Genomic DNA, 27,054 nt, shown 5'->3' on the forward strand with positions numbered 1-27,054 from the left:
ACTGTGGGAACCGCAAGCTTTATTGTCTGCACGCTCTCAGGAGCCCGGCCTGCTGGGGCTGCACGGTCCTGGGTGGGCGCCCCCGGGCCTCAGCTGGAAGAGAGGAAAACAGGAGAAGCTTAGGAGTGAAGGAGGGTGTCCGAGGGAACAGAGTTAATGGGACAGAGTCAACAGGAACCCTGTGATGCTGAAACTACCAAATGACAACGCGATCATATTTACAAACATGCATTCAAAAACTATTTCCCAAGCGCCCACTGTGCACCAGGCACGAGGCACTGTCTCTCCCTGGTGAAAACCGCAGCCAGTTGGTAATCAGAGCCACTGAGGCCGTGGCAGATGAGAGGCAAGTTCTGTGCTCCTGTGTGTGGAGGGCACGTGCCCTGGTTCACCTTCGTTGTTCAAAGAGGTCGCTGCCTGCCCTGCCCCACCCGCCCACCTGGCTTTCCGCAGGAGGAGCTATACAGGGATTACCTCCAGGTTTCCTCGGGCCTTCCGAAGGACCTTGTGGGTGATGAGCACTGCGGAGAGAGCGGAGAACGGGAGGGTTAGGAGTGGACGAGTCAGATTCAGGGAGGAGCCCTCTGAACCCCAAATAGTTCAGACAAGCCTGAGCGCCCAGGCCAGAGAGAGGTGTGAAGGTGATACCCAGGACCAAATAATCATCAGAGAGGGACCAGACACCTGTTCAAGATACCGTGCTGAGCCACAACCTCACAGTGACACAAGAGGTGGAGCAGAGGTGCTACCCCTCGTTCCAGACAAATCCAAGGCTCCGAAAGGCCAGCTGATGCTCAGGTACGCCCAGGGCTCACCTCCACAGGCCCAGGAGGGGCCAGGGCAGGGCAGGGGGGCTTGCGCCTGACTAGCATCCTGCATACCCTGGCTTCTGGAAGGAGGTGTGCCCACTGAAGCAAGCCCATGTGTGAAGGTCAAGCTCAGGGTGGAGGGCAATTTTGTAGTCAAACGTGTGCCAGCAGCACCGAGCAGGCTCCAATGACCAGGGAGGAAGAGCGCTGGCACTTTCCCTCCTGAGCTGCCCTGTAGCTGGCAGAGGAGCCCAACGTGGTTCCCTGAGCAAGTCACGCTCTGCCAGGACAGGAGGGGTGGATGGGACAGGTGCAGAGGTGCCCCCAGACCCAGCACTGAGCTGTGTACGGGCAGACTTCAGAGGTGCCCTCCCCCATCCCGGGCTCCAACCCAGGGAGTTCTACCCTGGGTCCAGGGGTGTGCTTTGGAATGGCCCAAATCCCCGGGAACTAAGTGTAAACCTTGACATGTGTGTGGACGGATGCATCTTTCTGGAGAGAGATCATACCTCTCCTGAGAGTCACCAACAAGTAAGTGTCCCGGCCCTGGAGGTTAAAATAAGGTCGTGATGTTGAAGCACAAGACGCCCCGGGGACGAGCTAAGGCTCGCGGGGAAGGGACTCCCACATGTGAACAGCACTGCCCACCTCCCGGAGCGCGGAAATCCCGCTGCAGCAGAAGCCCAGGTAAGGGCGCGGCCCCAGTCCAGACTCGCAGTGTGAGGACGGACTGGAGCCAGGCCTGTTACTCAGCGCAGGGCTCCCCCGCATTAGCAGAGGCTGGCTAGAAGACGCCAACCCCAGCGGTGTCTAGCTGGTGACAACTGTGACCTGGTGAACACACCAACCCTGAGCAGCAGGGACTCCTGTCTCAGAGGCTGGAGGGAAGCGGGTGACTCCAGGTGACATGGCGAGCGAGTGGTGGGGTCCTGGGGTCTCATGGTGACCCCTCTCCTTCCTTTCCCCTGTAGACTCTGGGAGGAGATGTAGTACTCAGCATCCCGGCATGGACCACCTTGGGCCTCGCTCCTCCAGTCGCCATGCGGAGAAGGGGCAGGAGGGGACACTTGCACACAGCCGCTCACAGCCAGAGCAGCCCTGCAGGGCTGGCAGGGTTTGAGCCACTTCCAAGGACCCGATTCGTCGGGATGAGCTGCCCAGCCTGGCCAGGGGCAGCCACAGTCCAGGGCCTGCCACCAGCGGTGTGGACTCAGGCAAGCCCCTCCCCCGGCACTGAGCTGAGCCCCCGCTGTGCCAGGCCTTGGAGACAGAGATGGGGGACACCACCTTAGCATGGGAGCTGCCATGACACATTTAGGTTTTTCACGCTATGAATGGTTTACCACCCCCATACATGGGATTCAGTCCGACCTACTGGAAAGAGAGGCAGAGAACTAACATTTGTTGAGCTTCTGCTCTATCCAGAAAGAGTATTATGAAGTTGAGGCATTGTTACCGTCGATGCGATAGATGAGGAAACCGAAGCACTTTTATAAAGTTGTGTTTAGAACTTGGGCCATCTGGCCAGTCTGAGTCCTTTGGTGTAATTGTCTCCAATCAGAGATGATGAGTCTGAAGTTCAGAGAGTTAAAGCCACGTACTCCAGGTCACACAGGAGAGCGGAGACCTGGCCTGTGCTCACTAGAGATTCCAGGCACCAACCTTGGACGTGGGGGCTGGATCTGCCCTTTGGGTCTGCACGGTCACTCACCGTGCACCTACTGCCCACTTCCAAGATCCCCTCACCTGCAGCAGGGCTGACCTGATGTGCCCTGTGACTGCTCAGGGCTGCCGAGGAGAGATGCCCATAGGGCGAGTTCCGACTTTGCCGGGACTTGGGGGCCGAACAGAAGCACCTCTTCCTGCCCCGCCCCCTTGCTGCTCCAGCAGGCCCACCTCAGACAGGACCACACTGGCACCATCTCCCCCAGGTCCCCTCCAGTGCTCCTTTTCTCTACCAGTGACATGAACCCTGGGCCAGAACCTCACAGACACCCACCACTCTACCAGGACTATTGCCTTAACCTTTCAAAGCTACCCCCTCTCCTCCATGGCCCTGTGCCAGCCCTATCGGGCCTCTCCACTGCCTGCCTGGGCGACTGCCACGGCCCCGGAAAAGGTGTCCCCACTTCCAGCCCCTCCATGCTCAGCCACGGACCTTCCCACACACAGTGAACCAGTCAGTCCCTGCTGCTCATTCTGAGTCCGGCCCACAAGGCCCTTTGTGACAAGACCCAACTGGTCCAGAGCCTTGAAGCCCCTCTCAGGCTGCCTGGGATGCAGGCCCCTCATTCTGCAGCTCATTTCTGTGTCTCTCCATTCAGGCAAAGCTCCACCTGGCAAGAACTGCCTCACTCACTGCTGTCCCCGAGCCTGGCACGGGGCATGGAGCGGGAACTGGTGCTGGCTAGCGACTAAGCAGCTCTCTCCTGCAGTTCAGTCTCACCGTCTGTTTTCAGAAAGCTCCCACGGGCTAAGGAGAATTCTTATGTGACAATAATCCATGTCCTGTGCTTCTCAGAAATGCCCCAGAAATGCTGGCCTTTGATAAGAGAGTGCACAGGCAGCGAGGACAGGAAAGTGCCATGGTCAGCAGTTCTGCTAAGACAGGGCGGTGACAGGCAGACAGCCTGGCACACTGGAAGGAATGGGGGCTGCTCCCAATAACCTGAAGCTCCCAGGTCGGGGCTGGGGCTGACCTCACAAAGTGGTTTTACCTCTGTGACCTTGACCTTGTATCTGTCTCAAAAATTGTTTCTCAACCCCATCCCTGCCTCTGGATGCCCACTGCCCGGCACAGGCGTCCTCCTCGTCTGCTTGGCTCCTCCTCACCAGCCTGCCCTGCACACAGATGTGACAGGGCCATGCCCTGCTCTGAATGTGAGACACCTGAGCCTGCCACCTAAGGCAGTGATGGCGAACCTTTGAGCTCGGCGTGTCAGCATTTTGAAAAACCCTAACTTAACTCTGGTGCCGTGTCACATATAGAAATTTTTTGATATTTGCAACCATCGTAAAACAAAGACTTATATTTTTGATATTTATTTTATATATTTAAATGCCATTTAACAAAGAAAAATCAACCCAAAAAAATGAGTTCGCGTGTCACCTCTGACACATGTGTCCTAGGTTCGCCATCACTGCCCTAAGGCCTTTGGCAACAGTCTTGGTCCCCCTGACCCCTCCTGCCTCAACTGGCCACTTACAGCTCTTAGTCCAGCAACATGATGTGCTGGTGGTTTCTCACATACAAAGCCTTCTTTCTTTCCTCCCTGCCTTTGTCTACACGGCTCCATTTCCACCTGACCAATGTCTACTCCTCCTTGCGGACTCAGCTCCCAGGGCATGGTGGCACCCGCTCCACTCCCACCTTAGTGCTCCCTAGGACCCTGCACATGTCCCTATCAAAGCACATGCCACACACCGTCTCACAGCGAGGTGACTGTCCCTGGCACAGAGTGCCTCTCCACAAGTCTGTGGGGTGAATGCATTTGCCTGTGTGAGTCAGGAAGGACGAAATATGAAAGGAAACCCACAAATAGGAGGTGTGATGACAAACGGTCTGGCCTCCAAAGAGGATGGTCCAGGGCTGGCTTTTTAGTCCCCAGAGGCAGGAAGTGGACATGGTGCCGCCCCCGACTGTTCACTTACACTGATCAAAGATGACTTTTTCCTGGTGCTTGCTCAGCTGCAAAAGCTTCATGGTGTGTTGCAACTTCTTTTCTTGATCAAATAATTTTTTGTTCAGTTTGGTGATCTCAGCCTTCATTTCTCCAGTCTAAAGAGGAGAGCCATTGGAAAAATGAACACAGGGTATCCAACATCATATCACATGGGCAGAGTTACAAAACCACATATAAAGATGCTCCGCCTCACCTACAAAGGTATTTGATAAAAACTAGAAGCCATTTTCTGTGGTCAGGTTGGCAAAAACAGGCCAAACCCAGCAAAGGTGAGGTGTGGCGAAGCATGCTGAGGGGCTGTGCCCAGGTGGAACAATGACCTGGCAAGATTTGCCAAATTATAAAATGTGCTTACCCCTCTGACCCAGCAATTCTACCCTTTGGCATTTACCCCCAAGGAGTAATATAAGCACAAGAAGATGCCTGTGTTCAGAGATGTTCATCTCAGCATTGTTCATAGCAGGAAAAAACAAACTGATCAGTAGGGTCTAGCCCAGGGGTGGGCAAACTTTTTGACTCGAGGGCCACAATGGGTTCTTAAACTGGACCAGAGGGCTGGAACAAAAGCATGGATGGAGTGGTTGTGTGAACTAATATAAATTCAAAGTAAACATCATTACGTAAAAGGGTATGGTCTTTTTTTTCAATAATTTTATTCATTTCAAACGGGCCGGATCCGGCCCGCGGGCCGTAGTTTGCCCACGGCTGGTCTAGATAATAAATCACGGTGCTCACACACAGTGGAATAATTCTGCAGCTATTAAAAATGATGTTGTAGAACTCTACTTATTGACATTGAAGGATGATAGTAATTAGTGACAAAGAGCCCAGAACAGCTATTGTATATTAGGCATTACTGTTCCATAAAACCGATTACATACATCTACATTCACAGATGGGTACATCAAGACGTCTACAAAAATACTGGTGACAGAGAAATGTCATCAAAATGTCAATAACGATTATCCCCGAGAAATGTTATTTGGAATGTTTTGTTTCATTTTAAAAATTTATCAGAATTGATTGACTTTTTAAACAAAAACTACAATGCTAATTTTTTTAAAATGTAATGCTTAAATCTTAAACAGAGATACGAAAGTATTATTAGGAGAGCCTGACCCATTAGGGGCACCTATCTTGATTTTTCAGAGGTGAAGGGCCGCAAGACCAGCACCCCCGTCCTCTGAAGGGAAAAGGGCACACCACGCAGGCCCTCTTAGCAAGCCTCCGCCTGACTCACACAGTGTTAGCACACCCCCTTCCTCCTAAAACCCCGACTGTAAGGTGCCCTGGCACAGACCACTGTCCCCTACATCGAGACACCTCTGTCCCCAAGAGGGGAAACGCTAAGGGGAAACTCTATAAGCTCGTAGCTTATAGAGTCACTTTAGTTCGTTCCCGACTTATTTATGGCAGTTTTACTGTAATCAGTTACAGCAGGTCCTCGAATAAGGTCGTTTTCATTCAACATCATTTCCTTATTACGTTGACGAGATGCTGCAGGCACTTAACCCTTGTTTGTATCCATTAGTCCGTGGTAAAATGGATTTCCTTATATGTCATTTCGCTTAAAAGTCACAGAACCTACTGACGACAGTAAGCGAGGACTTACTGTGTGTGATTTAATTAAGTGTTAAGTAACCCTATGAAATACGTGTGTGAAAAGACCTGGTTGTATGAAAACTACTTCAGGAAAGACTTGGAAAAGGCGACTCACTAAAAATCCATTTCTGGCAAATGAGGTGTGGGTGCCTCAACTGTAAAAGTTGTGGGAGGAACATGGTCTAGATGAATTCTACATTCAAACTGCTTTTCATGTGTCTACATTTTTTCTTCATCTTAAAGAAACAGAAATTGGAAGTGACAGACATACATTATGGATGTAATTTATGAAAGAAAGGAAATGTAGAACTCTGAACAGCAGACCCATATTCAAAGGAAAGGCTCTGGCCCTACATCAAAAGAATGGCAAATGAACGTACATTTAACTGTTTTAAGTTAACCTAAAATGTTTAAGGTATGTATCATTTTTTGATTCCCTGCTTTAACCTACTTTTAAGATTAAACAACTGTGTCAGCTACAAGGACTTCAACTGTTCTTCCAAAACATTCTAATTTAAATATTAGCTTTTCTTTGATTCTCTTCCTCATGCTAAGAGCCCACAGCGACCCGTGTTCTGGTCACGACTTCCAGGGCCACACCTTTCAGGACAGTCATTCTATCCATATTCAGAGCCTCAGTTTCTCCCACGTCTGTAAAATAGGGAGGATCCCCACCCCATCCATCTAGAACCCATCCATCACACTGCAATGAAGAGCCTCGATGAGGCGCTCCCGGGAGGCAGGGAGGACGACTGCTTCACCCCTGCCTGGCCAGCCCCTTTCTCTTCCTAAAGTCAACTCAGGCATCACCTCTTTCAGGGAGTTTTCCCTGAGACTCTCCCCAGGAGTTTAGGCTGGTTTCTGCTCCTTTGGGTGCCCACCGTGCGTGGTGCTTCCCTTCACATTTTAATGCTTAGATCTTAGAAAAAGATATGAAAGTATTAGGCGAGTCTGACCCATTGGGGCACCACCCTGACTTTTCAGAGGTGAGGAGAGCAGGGACGTTGTTTGCTTCCCTGCTGGACCAGCTCGATGAGGGCAGAACTCACTTCTTCCTGACCATCAGCGCCTGGCCCAGAGGAGGTGCTGTGAGACCATCTGCCAAGTGGGGGGTTAATTTCACCTGCACTCCCAAACACTCGGTACATGTTCTACCCAGCACTTAAAATACAGAATTCAGATAGTGCCTGCTGTTCCTCCCATCTAAAATCCTCATTTTTATAGGATAAATACACCTTGGTAAACAGCAGGGATCCAAAGCCCAGCTCAGTCCCTTCCAGATGGTGATGGAGCAAGGGGGCTTCAGTCTTTACGTCTAGAAAATGGAAATAATCCCTCACTTTCTAAAGTCTACTGCGAGGGATGAAGTGAGATGCTGAGTGTAGAGCAGAGAGCCTGCCACAGAGCAACCCTTCGCCAAGGCCACCAGGCTGAGCTGGGCGCCAACACCACACCCTCCTAGGGGGCCTCACACTCACCCCTGAGCGCCCACCTGGCTGCGGGGCCTGGATGGTTCTGTTGTGTCGTGTTTGCTGTCTTTTTCATGATGAGAATTCTCAAACATTGACAAAAGTAGAAAGAATAGGACAACGAAGCACCCACGTTCCCTCCCAGCTTCAGTCATTATCAGATCATGGCCAACACTGTGTCATCCCTGCCCATCCTCACCCTAAAGTTGTTTCTAAAATCAATCCTAGGAGCCGATCATATTTCATCCATAAAATATTTTAGTTTATAGCTTTAGAAGAAAAAGATTCTTTAGAAAAACACAATATAATTACCACATCTAAAGCAGTGACGATAACTGCCTCCTATTACTAAACATGCCAGTAGACACATTTCCCTGATTGCATCATAATTTTATTTTTTTGAATAACTGGTTTGATTCTAATTAAATTGCAATACAAATAAACACATTTTGCATTTTACTGATGTGTAACTTAAATTTCTTTTACTTCAGTGGTTCTCACAGCAACAGGACTTGTGAAAGCAGAACGCGGGAGCCCACGCCCAGACTTTGATTCAATGGGTCTGGGATGAGGCCCCCAAGTCTGCATTTGCACCCAGTTTCCAGATGTGCTCATGCTGCTGATCAAGAACCCATACTTTACGAATCACCACAAACCTGCAAACTTCACTCCCCCCCCTCATTTTTCCTAGGGTGAAAAGATGTTCTAAGCTCATCTTGCACATTTCCTGCCCCAGACCTAGACTCAAGCCCTTTCTCCAAGGACTCCTAGTTCCTAGCAGTAGGAAAGGTAGTTAGAAACCACAATCTGGCACTAGAGGTGTTCACTGGTTCTGTTTCGGAAACTCTTAAAGCCTTTTAATTAGAGAGAACATGAGTCCATACTGATATTTCCAATTTAAATTAAGGATTGCAGGATTTTTACTTCTTTGATTTTTATTTTATTTAATCTCTTCCCTGACAGTAAAAAACTCAACATAGTTATCTGCTTTATCCTATAATAGAAATATTATAGTTTTATAACATCAATATCAATATTGTTACTAATAACTTGATCAATGAGAACAGTTTAAAACTTTTTGCAGTTCTTTTTGCCCTTGGAGTATTTCCGTGCAGCCAAATTGCTGTTTTAGTCACTGAACTGTTTCCTCTCTGTGTGGTCATGCCTTCAGTACTAAAGACACTAAGGTTTGTTGGTTTCATCTTCCTATGAATTCTTAGAAACTGCTTTTTTTTCATTTTGATTTACTTTTATTTATAATTATGTAAAGCATTTACACAGTTTCAAAGTCAGATTTATAAAACAAGTTCTATTCAGAGAAAGGCACCTTCTATCCTGCCCTTCCATCCTCTTCCTTCCCACCCCCTACAAGTAACCTGTTATTATTTATCCATTAAAATTTTTTATAAATAAATGTATGTATATATTTGTACCCCTCCTCACAACTTTCTTAGAAAAACTGAAGTATACGATCACACTTTCCACAGCAGTCCTGGAACTGCAGAGGATGATGTATTAAATGCAAAAGGCAAATTAATGACACTCAGAGAAAACACCAGGTAGTAAAAAGCCATCGGGGTTGCTGGTGACAACTTGGAAATCTGATTTACACACATTTCACACCAAGAAAAAGGCACTGTATGAAACATGGGCAGGGACAGAAAAGTGGCTGGAGGCAATTTAACACCACACAGGGGGTCTGCGTACACCAGCAACCATACCGGAGCATCTCCAAGGTCCTTTTTGTGGTTCTAAAAATCTATCATCCTAAGTGAGCATCATCAATTCCTGGAGAAAGACTCGGAAACATGGGGCGAATCATCACAAGTGCTGATCAGTCCCTAGACTGATTTGCGAGTGGGGAGATCAATGTGAGCATAGTTAATCTTCACACACACGCGTGGAACAAGGACTGCATTCTATTTCACAGGCATTACCATGTACTGAGGACAAAATGTTGCATTGAGAGTAAACTGTTTAGTTCAGACACGTTATGCTCAAAAATCATATGGGCAAATAGTAGTTTGATAGTATGAGAGAAAATTATTCATTCATTTAAAAATATGAACAACTTAGACTTTGCATCTCGTGGAAAATAGCAGGAGGCAGTCATTAAACAAATGAATATGTAATTATAATTTGTGATAAGGGCTATAATGAAACGAAAGCTATGCTGAGTGAACAGGGAGCCCTTTCTGACCTTGACGTAACATTTAAGGGGAGATGAGAGAGATGAGGAGCCAGCAGCTGGGAAGGAGGCAGGGTTAGGAGGCAGAGCATCTGTGTCTAAGCCTCAGAGGGAAGAGAGCACAATGGGTTAGAAGAAAAGGAAAGGTCAAAGGGGGCCTGGAACCCAATGGGCCTTCTTCCCTCCAACATTCCATCTTCCACTCGGGCCCCACCAGCTACAAGAGGGCAAAGCAGGATTTCCTGCACCAGGACTGGTTCCGTACTTCCAACACTCAGTGCACCCCAACTTCCCCCCAGGGTCCCAAGACGGAAGTCTTAGGACAGGCTCCACAGACACTTCAAGCAGAGAGCTGCTTCACCACCACTTCTGACAGACCTGAGAGCCATCAAAGGGGCTTAATTAGACACGTATTGACATGAATTGTAAAATTCCCTCTGCCTTCCTGCTGCCTTTGGCAAGAATGTATAGGTTAGACAAGTACAGGGGGACACATCTATCAGGCCACCAGGCGGAGTTCTAACACCTCCTCAACTTGCGCGCCCCTGCTTCCAGGAGGTTTCTCTGGTCAGCAGAGTGGGCGCTCACCTGTTTTCCCACAGACAAAACCCTGGGACCACGTCTGCCCACCTGACTCCTGAGTAGTGCCCATGAGACATGAGATGAGGATGGGCATGGGATCAACAGTTCTTAATTTAGTCACATTCAAGTGTCTATAAAGTTGAGCTTTTAAGGGAAGTTTCAATGGTTTCATAGTAAACTAGAGGCCCAGTGCACAAAACCACACGAGACCCCAGACCTGCCGCACTGCGAGACCCATCAATGCACCTCCTGGTGACCGGTCGTTTGGTCATTATGGCGTTACGGCCACTGGCCTTTTATAAGATAGATGATTTTCACTGATTTAAAAAAGCAGTTCCTAAATCAGTGGTTCTCAACCTTCCTAATGCCACAACCCTTTAATACAGTTCCTCATGTTGTGGTGACCCCCAACCATAAAATTATTTTCAATGCTACTTCATAACTGTAATTTTGCTACTGTTACGAATCGTAATATAAATATCTGATATGCAGGATGTATTTTCATTGTTACAAATTGAACATAATTAAAGCATAGTGATTAATCACAAAAACAATATGTAATTATATATGTGTTTTCCGATGGTCTTAGGCGACCCCTGTAAAAGGGTCGTTTGACTCCCAAAGGGGTTGAGACCCACTGGTTGAGAACTGCTGTCCTAAATGGTTAAAACAGACTTGAATACGACCAACTTAATACAATGCTGAAAACTAACAAAGGCACCAGCCAGCCCAGAAGAGGCATCTGAACTGAAAGACTCTGAGAAGAAGGGAAGGAGCTGGGCCACGGGACAAGCTGGGACCTACAGCCCATTAAACAAGTTCATTCTTTGGATTCAGACACTTGTGCTTTCAAACCAGCTCTGTAACCTTGAGTATGGGCCTCACTCCCCAAGCCTCGGTTTCCTCATGTGTACGATGCAAACAGCATCTCCCTCAACAAAGACGTCCTGAGAGTGAGGACAGGGCCAGGTTAGGGCAGCAGGGTGGTGGTGGATGAGGAACACACTGGGAGCACCAGCTTGGTGCCTGGCACAATGCCTTCGCGCCCTCTGACAGTCCCCACACTGAGTGCCCAACTGCTGTGAGCCAGGTCCTGGAGGGATGTGCCGGAGACTGGGACACGCCTGTAGTGGCTCCCCTGAGCCTCTGCATCCTGTGTCACCACCCACCTGTTCACAGCGGAGTGTGGACTGGCCATCCGTGGGGAGTGAGACTCTCCAGAGAAGCGTCAGTAACCTCGCGGCCTCTTCCAGGATCAGCTTGGCTCTGCTCACGCTGGTGACAAACCTGCTCAGAGGCGCCGGGTGGAGACCCTGCATGCGGGGATGAGAAGGCTGTTACATGCAGCCTTGAAAACGATTACGGACAAGCCAGCTCTAATGGGCAGCATAAATCTCCAGACCGCAGGGCTCACACTCCACATGCTGAGCAAGAGCCTGGTGCCAGATGACACCGATTTATTGTTCTTAAAGACGGGTGAATTATAGATTATGAGAGAATTCGGTGGTGAATTTAGCCCAATCAATAACCATGATTAATAACCACCTGCATTAACTATATTTACTATGCCAAGAAGAGGGTGCATGGTTGGACCACTCTCACTGCCTCTCGGGAAGGCAAATGACGCCAACAGCACGTAATGCAACACGAACACTCCTGCCTCAGTCACCCGCTGAACGGCTCTGCTTGCCGCCAGTGCCCAGTCTCTCACCCTCTCTGCTGGCAGAAGCAAACTCAAAGTGGGGGATGACGAGGGCATGGGAAAGCAAAGAACATGAATCAGGAGGGGAAAACAAAATAAATTTAAAAACAGAAATTGAAAGGGCATTGTCTTCACTATCAAATAAATGTAAAATAAAACACCACACTCCCCTTTTAGCTATCAACTTGGCAAAAAAAGGACACAGACTTATAAATAAGAACACTCAGTGCAGACAAAGGTGCAGTGAGATAGCAATATTTTTGGAAAGTGATGTAGCAAGAGATACCACAAGAATTCACAGCCTTCGAACAGGTAATTCCACGTTGGGAAGTTCATCCCTAAGGAACCAGTCAAAGACATGACCAGAGCCCTATTTATAAGGATCATCACAGCTGAGATACCCACCAGCCAGCTGTGAGAGTAAATCAATGGTGGTACACCCACAGGTTAGCTTATTTTTCAGCCATTGAAAGTCAAGTTCTAGAAATTATACTGAATGAGATAGGAAAAATGTTAGTATAATGTGAACTGAAAGTCAAAATACGAAACTCATATGTGCTGGAGTCGTTTAATTAAGCTTTATGAATGAACTAAAAGTATATTTATCAAAATTTCAAGTGTTAAGCACCATGTGGTATTTTTATGTTTTCCTTTTATGCTTTTCTAGTTTCTAATTTTCTTACAAAATTTATAATCAGAAAAGAATAATCTTATTAAGATTGATTAATTCATTCAACAAATATTTGCCACGCAGCTATGCCATGCCAGGCCCTGAGCTACAGTGTTGGGCAAAGCAGGCACTACCCCCTCCCCCGGAGCTCATTATCTAGTGAAACGTAAGATGCGAAGCTGACTTTTACAATATGGTAGTAAAATAAAACAAAACTAAAAGGCAAAAAGGTATCAGAAAGCAGGGGGCTCCAATGTCCCCAGTAAGGACCTGAGAAGAGGGACTAGGAAATGTGACCCACGGAAGCTGGGTCCAGTCTGGGAGGATTGAAGGACGGGAGGATGGCTGGAAGACTGGACAGACCGAAGCAGTCCCAGGACAGGTCCCAGTAAGCGATGGCAATAATGCAGGGCACCAGCCTCGGCAAGTGCCCCTCCCACAGAAAACAACAGAAGCCCCAACGGGACCTGACCTCTCAGCTCGTGTGGTTACACTTCCAGGCTCCTCATCCCAGGGCCTCAGTGAGGTCACGTGTGCCCCTTGCCTTCCAGCGCCCTCAGCCGACACGTCCATGTCTGCCCCTCCTGAGCATCAGTCGCCCTCCCAGCTCTGTCACAGGTCAGGTTACCTTTGTTTCCAGCTCTCGACTTGAGGGGCTGGGTGCCTCCTGGATCTGAATGTCCATCTCGGTAAGGAGCTTCTGGCCCTGGCCAACCTGCGTGCACAGGGCCTGGTAGTCCTCAATCAGGCCCAGGATGTGGCTGCCATTCTTGCTGGCCCACAAGTGGTGGCCCGGGACCAGGCGAGACATACTCAAGGCGCTGGTGGCCGAGCTGCCACTGTCGCAGGAGAGGGAGTCCATGTCATTTCTAGAGAGTGGAGGACTCTCTGACGCTACAGAATGAGAGGGAAGATGTCAGATCTATTGGAGGCAGCACCCTGCATTCCATGAGCTTCATTCAACCAGCTAGGGTGGCTAAGAGCGGCCCTCAGTCTGCACATTAGCCCACACCGGGCTTATTCATCTTGTGGGAGAAGCTCAATTCCATTCAACCAATACTTAGCAGGTCAGGCACCCACTCTGCAGAAGACCCCGATTCACACAGATGAGTCAAGCCAGTGCCTGCACCCCAGGAGCCCATGGTCTAATCAGAACAGACACATGGGAGGTGGAAAAGCACAACGACGAAGAGCCAGGGCTCAGAGTTAAAAATTCTGGCTGGGACACCAGTGAAGTTTGCATTCATGGTGAGTGGCAGAGAGTGGGACAAGGGCAGTCTGGAAAAGGAGGAAAGTGGGGGCGTGTCTGCAGGAATGTGACCCTCTGTATGAGAGCATGAGGGCAGAGGGATAAGGCCGGACAGAGCCCACTGAGTCTGGCTGCTCCAGGACCTTGAAATCCACTTGAGGTGTCCCACGCTAATCAAGAGACCCAATGCTGTCACTGAGGTTGGTAATACCAAGGCACCAATTAACTGGCTTGGAGAAGATCACCAGCTAGAGATGCTGACAACACGAAACCCAAATCCTGCCAAACACCCTCTTAAGCTAAGACCAGGGACATCCTTTTCTTCAATTTAAAAAGTCCTGCTCTTGCCGGTTTGGGTCCCAGGTTCAAATCCGGTCAAGAGCACATGCCGGGGTTGTGAGCTCGATCCCCAGTAGGGGGCGTGCAGGAGGCAGCCGATCAATGATTTCCTCTCATCATTGATGTTTCTATTTCTCCCTCTCCCTTTCTCTCTGAAATCAACAAAAATATTAAAAAATAAAATAAAATAAAAAATAAAAAGTCCACTGGCAAATCCGACCCTGCTGTAGTCAACCCAGATGTCGGCTTTTTACCTGATCTTGGGCGCACAGGCGGGGCGGAGTCACGCAGATCACAGGAATTATCGGTTGCCACAGGACATCTGTCGCCATCTACAAAATGCAAAATAAGAGAAGGAAAATGAGCTGTTACATGTTTTGTCTCACAGACAGAACCGAAGGAGAATATGGTGAAGTATCGGACACTCAAGCATTCCTTCATAAGCTCACTGGATCTCTCCTGCCAAGCCCTGTGCAGACACCGGACAAGAGCGAGCAGGCTGCCCCGGCCGGGTGGTTCAGGTGGTTTGCAGCATCATCCTGTATACCAAAAGGTTGCAGGTTTGATTCCCAGTCAGGGCACGTTCAAGGGTAACCTCTCTCTCTCTCTCTCTCTCTCTCTCTCTCTCTCTCTCTCTCCAAACCTCTCTCTCTCTTTCATCCCTCCTCCCTCCCATTCCTCTCTCTAAATCAATTAGAGAAACGTATCCTCAGGTGAGGATTAAATAATAAAAATAATAAATAAGTAAAATGAATGAGCAGACTCAGTCCCCTCCCTGGAAGGACCCTCTTGTCCAGACAAGGAAACGGGCCATTTCCCTTGGGGTGCTCAGGGCTAAGGGAGGGAAGCCCCGGGAGCTGTGGGAGCTCAGGGAGGGGCGCTAACCCGAGGAGAAAAAGAAATGCAGGCAGAGGAAGGAGCAGATGCAGAGGCACAAAGGAGTGAGCCATCTCACACGCCCAGGGAGACTGTCGCAGTTCAAATGGCTGAGCACAGGGAGCCAGGCCAGAATTGCGAGGACGTGGGACCCACTCCAGGGAGTGAGGCAGGGCAGTGTGCAGCGAGATCTGCACTTCGGACTGGAGGAGTGCGCCTGGAGGCTGCTGCAGTAACTCAAGCAAGAGAGAAGAGTGACCCAAATAAGGATTTGGGAGGTGATGCATTTCTGAAACAACGTAAGGAGGCAAAATCAATCAGATGCTACACAAGATGATCTGCAACACAAGCAAATGCAACGCAGAACCAGTTTTCAAACCTACTAGGATGCCCGTCAGGTCGTGAAAAGCATTGACAGTCACGATAAGAGGCTTAGATTCTCTTTTAAAGGCAATAAGGACTAAAAGGGATGTTCAGTAGTGGAGGGACGTGGGCAGGACTAGATGGATGGGAGGCAATGAGGGCGGCTGGCAGCCCAAACCCCACTCCCTGAGAACCAGGAGGCTCCAGATAGAACTTACACTATTTTGCCAAAGGTGGCAGCTAATTAGTGGTCAGGTCCCCTGGCTCCCAGGGTAGAGCATATCTGCTGTCAACGGAAAGACACCTCTGTGAGCAAGGGCAGCATCAGGCGTGTGTGTGTGCTGCACAGACACACAGGGCTGCCTTCTCTAACAGGGGGGGAGAGGCGGGAGCAGTACCGTGTTTGTCTGCTGGAAGGGGCTGCTCAGGCGTGGGCAGGGTTTGGAGTGCCTTCCTCCCGCTCTGCCCCAGCTGCTCCTCGAGCCTGCCCTGCAGTGTGCTGTTGGTATCGATGCTCCTTTCCAGCTGTGCCCGCAGAGCCTGGATCTCGGTCAGGAGGTCATGCAGGTCACCGAGCGGGTCCTGCCCCTTCCAGCCTTCTCCCGACATCTCTCCTCTGGACTCTGAAACATGTGCAGGAGAAGCATCAACACCTTCTTCCACCAAAGGGTCAGCCATCAAAAGCGCTCGAGTTTTAAACGCGCCACCATCACCCTCCCCTTCCTAAGAACCTAGTACAATTTAAAATAACAACTTGACTTTAAAAACAAAAATATTGGCAGGCCTAATTGCTGCTATTCCACAGGCTAAATAAGAGCTGGAAATTAATTTTCACTTCTGGCCATAAAAGCATAGCAAATTGCACACCAAACCCCGAAATTATGTCTAGTAGTAATAAAATCTATTTGGGTGGAATTACAGAATGAAAGGGGCTGATTTTAAGAGCCACAGTATATTTAAAAAGGCAACAGCAAGAATAAGAAAAGCAACTCGAAGAGAAAATAAAAGCTGTGACCCTTTTCTAGATAAATTTTCAATAGGGAGAAACCATCTGGAAAATTAGTTTTAAAAAAACCCCACCACACCTCAAAATTGATTCTAAAACATCTGAGTTTACAGTCGAGTCACTCTGATCTGGAGACTCTCTCAGGATATAGAGAGGACCAGGGCCAACGACCACCTCTGGAGCAATGGCCACTGTGGAGTGGGTGCTCCATAAATACTCACTGAATGAATGGGCAAAAAGGAAACATAGTAGCAAGAAAATTGTAGTAAAAACCGTATCTTGAGTGCCTACTATGTGCTACATAGTGTGTTAGGGTGCATTTAATAAATGACCTCATATAATGGTCTCAACAACTCTACAGAACAGGTATCAGCGAGCACGCTTTACAGAGGAAGAAACAGGCCCCAAGGGGTGAGACACACTGCCGAGAGCCACAGAGCGGGAGCAAGGCGGTGAAAACCCACACGTCAGCGGCCTGACTCCTGAGCCTCCGTCCTTCCGTGAGTCCTGCGGCTTCTTCAGAGGAAGAGTGGGCCAGAGAGCTTGCTTTGAAATGCACCTACCATCCAGGTGAGCTCGGGTGTGATGACAGCCCAAGACACAGAGCCCAAGCCGAGAAAGCCCGGAACAGCGCCCGTACCTCGGGGAATCCCGTGCTGCGCATCCAGCTTCTCATACACCTTCAGCTCCACTCGCAGGGACTGCAGCAACCTGTTGTTCTGTGAGAGCAGCTCCTGCCTCCATTTCAACCTCTCCTGCACCCTGCGAAGGCCCAGCCCCGGGAGGAGAGGTTATTCTAACTTAGAGTGACTCAGCTGGACCTCACAGGCAGCCAAGTCCACCCTTAGCTGGGAGGGAGTGGACCAGAGTGACGAGCGTGGTTCAGAACTGCAGTCACAGCCCAGCCTTTCCATACGTTATCTCACGTAATCTTCACAGGCACAGAAAGGAACCTGCTATCTAATCCTCCACTCAGACATGAGGAAGTGAAGCCCAGGGGGCACAGCCCGGAGAGGAGCCAGGACGGAAAAGACCAATTCCCACCCGGGTGACCCAGGGTGAGGTCAGTCACTCCACAAGAACAAGGCACTCACGCTGCCGACAGGAGAGACTGGAAACATGGGGACAAGACAGAGTCCAAGGGGAAACGGCAAAGAGCAGTTGGCACATCCCTTTAAAATCTAAGTCAGACTCATGCGGCCCCTCTACTCAGAATCTCCCCAGCTTCCTGTCACTCAGAGTAAAAACCAAAGTCTTGACCATGTGACGAGGTCCTATGTGATCCAGCCTCTAGCCACCTCTGCCCTCCCCCGTACCACAGCCTCTCTCCTCAGCTGCACTGCCTCCCTGCTCTGCCCAGCAGGGGCCAAGGACGCCCTGCCTCCACCCATACCCTTCCCTCCCACAGTGATCTTCCACCAGCTATCGGCAGAGTTCACACCTCACTGCCCGAATGGCACCTCGGCAGAGGCTTCCCTGACCCGCCCTGCCACAACCAGCCCCCAGGGCCCATCCTGCTACTGCGAAGACCTCTCTCCATATGTTCTATTCCCACGTGACGTATTACATGTTTGGGTGTTTACTGTCATACTGTCTGCAGTCCCTGTGCACTAGGGCAGGGGCTGGCATGCCCTGTCCCGTGGCCACTGCCCAGTACCCGACGCCCGCACAGCCGCCAGGCCAGGGGTGCCTGACTACCTGCTGAGCTCGCTGCGGCTGGCACAGAGCTCCTGGTGCAGCTGCTGGTTGTGCTGCTCCCTCTGGCCCGCCTCCTGCTGCAGCCTTTCCTTCTCCCCCTTCACGCAGGCCAGCTCCCGCTGGAGCCGCTCAAGGTTCGCAGTCTTCCTGGAGAGGGACTCTCGTAATTTTTCATTCTCCTTCTGTTTATCTGCAAACAAAATGCGCCACTGAGAAGAGACCCCATTTGTTTTTTCCAACCTTATTACGCAAATACGGCACTTGAGTTCGAGCACTCCAAGAATACAAAAGAGAGTGAGATTTAATCTGGCATTTATGATTCTGGCACTCCAATTATCTTATGCATCGTGGGCAGATAAATCTGCCAACACCACGCTGCAGATGAAACGTCACTGGGATGAAATGGGCCTGTTTAATTTTCTATTAAATAATGGGCTGTGCAAACCTAGCGACTTTGCCTTCACAGAGCAAACAGTGGGTAGAAATTAGACAGAGGCAAGAAACAGGCCCCAAATCCTGGCCCTGGGTGTTGGAAAAGTAGGCAAGCCTCCCACCAGGCCAGCGGGGCTGTGCCGATGGAGGCCTCAGCCCTGTGGACAGCCCTCTCCTGAGGAGGAGGACACACCTCGGGCCCAGAAGCAGTGCTCTTCTGCTCACTGGCTCCACAGCCTTGAGTGAGCTTCTTCCCTTCTCTGTGCCTCGGTTGCCTCCATGTACCAGTGTGAGGATTACCGGGAACTGCACGCACAGGGCTTCCCCAGCGCTCCCCCGTGCAGGCTGCTGGCAGTGCTGTACCGGCCATCTGCAGGCATCACATTAAGATCTCCACATGTATCATGTAATGTACTCTTCACAGCAAACCTCCAAGGAAGGTACTAGCATTCTCCCGTTTCCCAGACGGGAAAATAAGGAGCAAAGAGGTGAAGACTTTCCCAAGATCACACAGTCAGTAAGTGGCAGAGCCAAGACTCAGACCGGGTTTTCTGATTCCACTCTTCACTATGACACGTTATTTCTCCAGCAAGTGTGCTCCTGCCCCCAACCCCGGCCACACTCAGCCTCGTGTAATTCCCGCGTGGTCTGTGCTCGCCCCATCTCTAACCGCTAGGCCTGTGTCCGCTCTCCTTCTTCTATTGGAAAGGCCCTGCTCCTCTAAACCGGAGGCACCTTGGCTAATCCCTACTTATCCTCTAGACCAGCGGTTCTCAACCTGTAGGTCGCGACCCCTTTGGGGGTTAAACGACCCTTTCACAGGGGTTGCCTAAGACCATCGGAAAACACATACATAATTACATATTGTTTTTGTGATTAATCACTATGCTTTAATTATGTTCAATTTATAACAATGAAAATACATCCTGCATATCAGATATTTATGATTCATAACAGTAGCAAAATTACAGTTATGAAGTAGCAACGAAAATAATTTTATGGTTGAGGGTCACCACAACATGAGGAACTCTATTAAAGGGTCGCGGCATTAGGAAGGTTGAGAACCACTGCTCTAGACTCTTCTTCTGAAGACCAGCTTTCCCTGGCCAGGATGCTGTCTCCAGGATCCTGTAGCTCCGAGTCTGCCTGCATCGTGGCTAGTCCACAGACTGGCCTGCTGTGTCTCCCATCAGACCACGAGGGAAAGGACCAGTTCTCAACAGCATCCACACAGGCCCCGACATAGAACTGGAGCCAGGAATGTTTGCTCAGTGAATGAATGATCTGCAGAAGCCCGAATTTCATCTCAAACAAAATCAGCATGAATAACCTCTAGGGAAAGTGAAATAAACTGGCCCAAGTTTCAGCTCCACCACCTTCGAGCTCTGTGACCACAGTTCAGTCAATTCCTTAGGCCTGTCTCTTACCTGTGAAACAGGACTAATGACATATCATTCCAGAAACATTTTAAGTATTGAGAGATAATGTGAGTGAAAGCTCTTGGGGGACTAAGCTCCAAACAGAAGGAATTAAGAGAAGGGATCTTTATAAGAAATACTGGGAAAACTTTCCTGACAGTGGGAAACCTCTGATTGAGGTGTAGCAGTAATATACTCCCAGGCCTTCTCTCTCCCACTGGGAGCTAAGACAGATGAGAGGTGGCTGGATAGAGGGGATGCGTAACAAGAGCAAAAAGCAACATTTACTGAGCTGAGGGCTTTACAGTGTTTAATTGTCACTATAGCCCTGTGAGGTATTCCTGTTTTCCTGGTACAGAAAAGAATACAGAGGTTCAGAAAGATTAAGTGACCCACCCAGAGCCACGGGAGGTGAGCCAGATTGCTCCGAGTGCAGTGCCTGCATTATTCCCATGCCACAGAAGGCGGTGGGGCTCCGGCTGCAGGTGACCCCTTTAAGTCTTACCTCTGGATCCTCTAGCAAGCATTGTATTGAGGGCCTGGTTCTGCTTCCTCAGGAAACGAATTTCTGATGTCAGAGAATTATGCAGCTCCGAACCACAAGCAAAACTGTTTGAAGAACCTATAAAAACAAAAATATAGTGGTTTATGCAGTCTCAAGGTAGAGAAGTTTCTAGAAAACAGCTTTAAATAATGAGGAAACATAAGAAAATCACTCTGTGAACTATATATGGTGCTACAGAGCCCAAAGGGAGACAAGAGTGAGCTTAAAAGAGGAGACAAGAGGGGCTCCCCCACATCCTCAGCATTACAGGAGCCATGCCTTTCTCAAACCTGCTCCCAAGGTGAACACTTGGCAGCAGGGGGAGGCGCAGCCACATTTATTTCTTTGTCTCTCGGAGGCTGTGACAACATGGTGAGAACAGCATGTCTTTCCACCAGCGTGAATACTTTATGAATGCCTTTTTGTAAACCTTCCTGTCAAAGTGAATTACTCTCCAGAGCAATTGCCTGCTCCATTATAGCTGGTGGCCATTTGAGCCCCCAAATAATTCTATAATTGGATTTGCTAGGGAAAATGTAAAACAGAATGAATCTAATTCGGGCATTACCAAGAGCGAATGTGAAGGGCCCAGGCGTGTATTTCTTTCCTGTGTTTGATGTGACTAATAACTCAGATTAATAAATTTCCCTGGGGCTGACAGGGGGAGGATGCTGGATGCAGGTGGGAAGGGAGAGAGAGAGAGAGAGATAGAGAGAGAGAGAGAGAACACCATTTGGAACCAAACAGCAGCACGCACAGTACTCTGGAAAGATGTCCTTCTGACTGCGACAGGCTGGAGAGCAATGAGAACTGGACCAGGGTCCAAAGATTCAAGTTAAGGAGCTCTGTGCCAGCCGCAGCGAGCTCAGCGAGCCACCACTGAGTACATCTCTGATAAAGATGCAGAGCTTCGTCATCTCATCTCCAAAAATGGAATGACATCAGCATCCCCACCCTTTGCAGAGCGCTGCAAAGTTAAACTGGTAAAGTTACACAATAAATAAAATAAAACTGGTAATGATGAAGAAAACCACCATTTATTGAGAGGAGCTTAAGCAAGGCCCCATTCATAACACTGCCTCATTTAATCTCTGTGACTCTTATAAGATAATTAAGATGGGGAGAGCTGGGGAGATTTGCCCAAAGCCACAGACTAATCAACAGAAGCTCTGGGATCCACACCAGGTAGTCTGGCCCAAACAATCTCCCACTTTCCTGGGGCACAAAGCTGCTCTCAGACACATTCTTCACGAAACGAGGACACAGTCCTCGGAGCAAGAAGAAAAGGTGCCCAAAATGTATTGTTTGGAGAAAAAGATGGGACAGAATAATGATACAAAGTATTCTGCACCTTCAGGGTAAGTGAGAAAGGGAATCAGAATATATATTTGGATTTACATTTTAAAAAAACAAACACTGTTTAAGAACACAGAAGAAGCCGAAACTGGTTTGGCTCAGTGGATAGAGCGTCGGCCTGCGGACTGAAGGGTCCCAGGTTCGATTCCGGTTAAGGGCATGTGCCTGGGTTGCGGGCACATCCCCAGTGGGAGATGTGCAGGAGGCAGCTGGTCGATGTTTCTCTCTCATCGATGTTTCTAACTCTCTATCTCTCTCCCTTCCTCTCTGTAAAAAATCAATAAAATATATTTAAAAAAGAACACAGAAGAAAACTAGCAGAAATGGGAGCAGAGAAGGGATAATAGGACTGATGGGTACAGAATGGAGGCATCAACTTTTGAATCATAAGAATATCTTACCTATGGAAAAATATTTAAAAATTCTTCATGGAAAAATATCCCATTCAAAGCTAAGTGTGGCTATGCAGCATTATTGGTGACTTTTTGATTAGCATGTGAGATTTACTAGACTGCTAAAATGCTAATATTTTTATAATCCATTATTAAAAAGACAAAATACTACTTTCGTGGTTTTAAAATACCTATCTATTTCTGTACAGCTTCCAAAGGCAAATGAGGAGCCAACCACAATTCAAGGCGTCTGGGGGGGGTGGGAGCTGGCAGACTTCTCCAATGGCTGGGAAAGTAACATTTATCAAGTGACTACTATGTCAGGGGCTGTGGAGCTCTCTACTTAAGTTAGCTCACGTAATTCTCATCACAACAGGATAAAATGGAAATTACTATCCCCATTTTATAGAAAAGTGACTAAAACTGAAAGTCAGCAAGCTTAAGTGAGGGCACCCTGGAGGTAAGCAGCAGAGTCAGGGTCTGAACTGAAACCTCTCTGGCCCTGAGTCCGATGCTCTTCCCAGTGCACAGAATGCTGATCCAGGCAATGAACACGCACAGACTGCGCCGGCTTGGGAAGGTCCTTCTTACCTTGATCAAACTCAAGCCCTTGCCGTTCCAACTGTCTCCGTAGCTGCTCATTTGTCTTAATAGATTCTTCTAAACGTTGCCTCAAACTTCGAATTTCCTGTATATGTTCCATTAGTAGGTCTACAGGAAAAAGGACAGTTTTTATTTACGGTCTGAAGCCCCTAGCAAAGTGAGTAATTTCTAGATTATGCAGTGATCTTGAAATTCCAATGGCACTGGCTGTGCTAAGATAGTCAGCAACTGGCAATTCCTTCCTAGCAGGGGGAGGCTGAGCTGATGCCCACAGCCCACAGACACAGTTCTGTAACAATTCTCTGCAGCCCTCCACGAGAGAGATATTGTACATCGCATGGAAAAATTACATTCCATACAATTTTAATGCTAACTCTCATGCAGCCCTTTATTCTTCTAAATATCAATTATTAATTTAAAATCTTCCTTATGGTGAAACTAACAGATCGCTCTGAAGTCTGCCTGAATTGCCTAAGAGTTGATTAAACTACCTCCATTATGAATCCAGATATTTTCAGGACTAATTCTTTGAAAGGCTTATGTTATCCATTTATCACTTACTAATTTCAGTCTAAAAACAAAACAATCAATACTCTTGATGTTAGTGAGAATGGTACAATCAAGAATACATCCTGTTAGCATGAGTATAAATGTATATGACTTTTTGGGACTGTTTTTATCATTAACCTTAGAAAGGTTCTTTCCAATGTCTTTTACCAAATAATTCTAATTCTAGAAACTTATTTAAGAGGTCACCAGAGCTACTGACAACCATTTGCCAGATGCAAGAAAATGTTCTTTTGACACTGTATGTAACAGCAAGAACTGAAAATAACTCAAATTATTAAATAAATTGTATTACATGCATTATGATGTAGTATTACACAGCTATTAAAAGTATATTATGATGACCTTATAGTACCATAGAAAAATATAGATAAAAAATGGCTTATCAGTACAATCAAAGCTCTATTTAAAAATTTGCAGACAGGAAAGAGACATACACAAAAGAAGGAAATACACCAAAATATTCACAGAGATTGCCTTTGGGTATAGATTTTGGGTTTTTCAAAACTTCTATATTACATCTTAATATTATATTTAATAATATATAAAAATTTAAACTTCCCACATTTTCTAAAATGAGCATGTCGTTTTTTTAGCCTCTGCCACACCTCGCTTTAACAAAGAAGGAAGCGTAGCTCCAACCTAGAGGTGGGTTTCCAGAATCAGTGTTTAAAGCACAACCACATTAAGTATCCAAAGAAAAACTAAAGTCTTCAACTCGTCAAATAGGGTACACTCCGTATGTCTTAGTAATGTTTACTTTAAAACATTATACTAATGTTATGACCCAGTTTTAATTCCTCCAACACGACTTTCATTTAAAAGTAGTACAATGTTACCGATCTTTTCCTAATTAAATAGCAATTTAGCCATGAATCTGAATGTTGATGAGATGACTTAATTCCCAAACCCTCAGCTATCTCCTATTAATGCCACCCGTGTGGCAAGCCATTTGCTGGACTGTCTGAGGCCCTCGCTGTAGCCCAGACTGAAGAAAGGCCTGTCACAGACTCCCAGCGCGTCACGTCACGTCATGTCACCGCACCTGCTGCGCCTGCCTCGCTGCCCTGCACACCTTCCAGTGGCTAGTCAGGTCAGAGGGAGCCGGGAGCTTATTGCTCTGGCTGTGGCCGTCCTTGCCAGTTCCTCCACATTGCATGCTGCTGGCTTCTGCGGTGATAATCTCAGCAGCCAGCAGCCCAAGTCATCTTCTGCTGAGTCTGGCCGGGAGCTGGAATCATCACTTGGGCTTAAGGACACATTCCCAGTTGAACTGGACACCACTTGTTAATTATGCAGCTCTCACCAAGGAGAAGGAAACAGTATACTCGCCTTTACAGGTGGGAGAAAAATATCCTTCCCTTCACAATAACACCCTTCTGACAAATGCTAACTCTTTAAAACCACAAATCCCGTTTAAACCACCCAAAACACTGTGTACATCTTCTGACGAGTAATTCCGATTTAGAGAATCTAGGTTAAGAAATGCCCTTCAAGAAGGTGAAAGCTCATGTTCAAAGATATTCCCTACAGCACTGATCAAAATTGTGCGATTTCTGCAATGACTTAAATGTTCTGCAACAGGGAACATAAGAAAACGGGCATTCAGCCATTCAGCGGACTAAGCCAAAGCCAGTAACAACGATGTTCTGTAACATGTTAGAAAGCTTACGATATAATGCCAAGTGAAAAAAAAAGGAAAAATACAAAATTCCCTCTCCGTTCAGATTATGAATATGAAAAAAGGAAAAGACAGATGCAAAGACTAAAATTCTGAAGACAAACCAAGAAAGTGAACAGTGGGTTTGCTCAGCGGTTCCAGTGAGCACCATCCCCATCAGGGGAGTGCCTGGGAACCCAGGAGGAGGGCATAAGCCCAAGGTCGTGGGTCCTCAGAGGAATCAAAATTAAAGATTCCTGAATGGTTCTACACTGAAAAAAAACAGAGACTAGAAAAAAGAGGGACAGGCGAGAGGAAAAGTGGGAAGCGCCCAGCACCATAGAGGAGGGCTCTGAAGAACGGAATCTTAAGCATTCTGATGTTACGGAGCTGGCTTGCTGCATTGGGACCCGGCCCCTCCTGGTCCTCCCACCCTCAGTCAAGTCGGCTCTTCCCACAAAGGCCTATGGTCCCGGGGTTTCTGGGAAAGGGATTGACAGTGCAGGAGTGCTACTGGGGACCAAACAATTCATGGTCTGACCGAAATTAGAAGAAGGTAAATCGTACACAAAAATCATAGCGGGGTACTGCCAGAAACCCAAAGAAAGCAAATCTAGGGGGCTAGCTACTGGAGGCCCCAGCTGAGACCCGAGTTACATCACACATGTGTACTTCACGCTCTAGGTATGTTTTCAAACTGTGCTCCTCAGGACCTGAGTGTCCTAGGGGAGCCTGGGAGGCCTCCATGGGGACAAAGCCTTACATACTGGACCCACATGTGAAGTTTCATCTGAAAAAAAAAGTGGGGAAGGAGGAGTGGAGGTTCTGTTGCTTAAAAAAAAAAAAAAAAGGATGTAAAGTTTTTGAAAACCATTTTGCTGTGTAATCAGGTGTCAACAAAGGACCTTAGCAAGGACATGCCCGTGTCTGACTTGTTCTCTGGGTCCACTCTGGGCTCCTTGCAAAGAACCCGCTAGAAGAGAGACCAGAAGAAGTCAGCTGAGGTCCAGAGTCTATACCAGGGGTTAGAAAACTACAGCCCTGGGTCAAATACACCCACCCCTGACTTGGTGAATAAAGTTTTATTGGAACCCAACCACATCATTTGTTTACATATTATCTATGGCTGCTTTTTACTGCAACAACAGGATTTAGTAATTGAAACCAAGAGGAAATGCCCCATAAAACCTAAAATATTTACTCTCTGGCCTTATATAGGAAAACAGTGCCAGTTCCTGGTCTATCTGTTCTGGTCTATACTGTTCCTTGAACTTCTGAAATACACTGAATTATAAACACTAAGCCCTACCTAAAACCCCAACAGGATGTAACGTAGACTGCAAATACCAAAGAGGTAAAGGGGGGCTTAGGGGCAGGTGGGGCCTCGGGAGGCTGATTCTGCCAACTGGGCCCATGGCTCCACGATCAGAGGCAGGGCAAGGGGCTGACCCGGGGGCCAGGGCTTCCACGAAAGGGAAACGCAGCAGACTTACAGAATTACAAAACACCTAACAGGGGTAGGTGATCTCTGGCATCTGAACAATTCAAAGCAGAAGAGTCTTCCTACTGCCCCTGCCTTAGGAAGAGTTTGAAAGGAACAAAGGAAATGAACCAGAGTTTCCAGCCTGCCTCCTTAGAAGAGCAAGGAAATAGCCAGTCATATAATAAGTCATCATTTAAAAAACAAAAATCGCTTTTCCCCAGTCACCAACACTGTCAGCAACCCCAGCTTTTCCCAGTGATAAATGACACTCTGAGTGACCAGCTCTGGCCCACCCAGAATCTCCTTCCCTCAAAGAAATATTCAAATGTCACCACACTCTTGCTTACTACGGCAAGATGACAC

The 27,054-nt window shown here is 47.9% G+C and overlaps 1 protein-coding gene across 9 annotated transcripts in view; it reads right to left on the reverse strand.

The window, feature by feature from the left end:
* The window catches only part of CDK5RAP2 (CDK5 regulatory subunit associated protein 2), a 159,955-nt gene continuing 132,901 nt past the window's right edge, over positions 1-27,054 (reverse strand). For all 9 annotated transcript variants that reach the window (XM_015570625.1, XM_006773982.2, XM_006773981.2 and 6 more), the window contains 11 exons: positions 22,970-23,089; positions 20,592-20,708; positions 18,237-18,426; positions 17,179-17,300; positions 15,931-16,155; positions 14,548-14,625; positions 13,334-13,599; positions 11,503-11,646; positions 4,461-4,587; positions 475-521; positions 1-93 (listed from right to left, as the gene is read on the reverse strand). In XM_015570625.1, the coding sequence (XP_015426111.1) occupies positions 37-93; positions 475-521; positions 4,461-4,587; positions 11,503-11,646; positions 13,334-13,599; positions 14,548-14,625; positions 15,931-16,155; positions 17,179-17,300; positions 18,237-18,426; positions 20,592-20,708; positions 22,970-23,089 (1,493 nt within the window). In that variant the 3' untranslated portion in view covers positions 1-36. The remainder of the gene's footprint in view (positions 94-474; positions 522-4,460; positions 4,588-11,502; positions 11,647-13,333; positions 13,600-14,547; positions 14,626-15,930; positions 16,156-17,178; positions 17,301-18,236; positions 18,427-20,591; positions 20,709-22,969; positions 23,090-27,054) is intronic.

This window comes from Myotis davidii, unplaced genomic scaffold (assembly GCF_000327345.1).
Source record: "Myotis davidii unplaced genomic scaffold, ASM32734v1 scaffold964, whole genome shotgun sequence".
Taxonomy (NCBI): Eukaryota; Metazoa; Chordata; class Mammalia; order Chiroptera; family Vespertilionidae; genus Myotis; species Myotis davidii.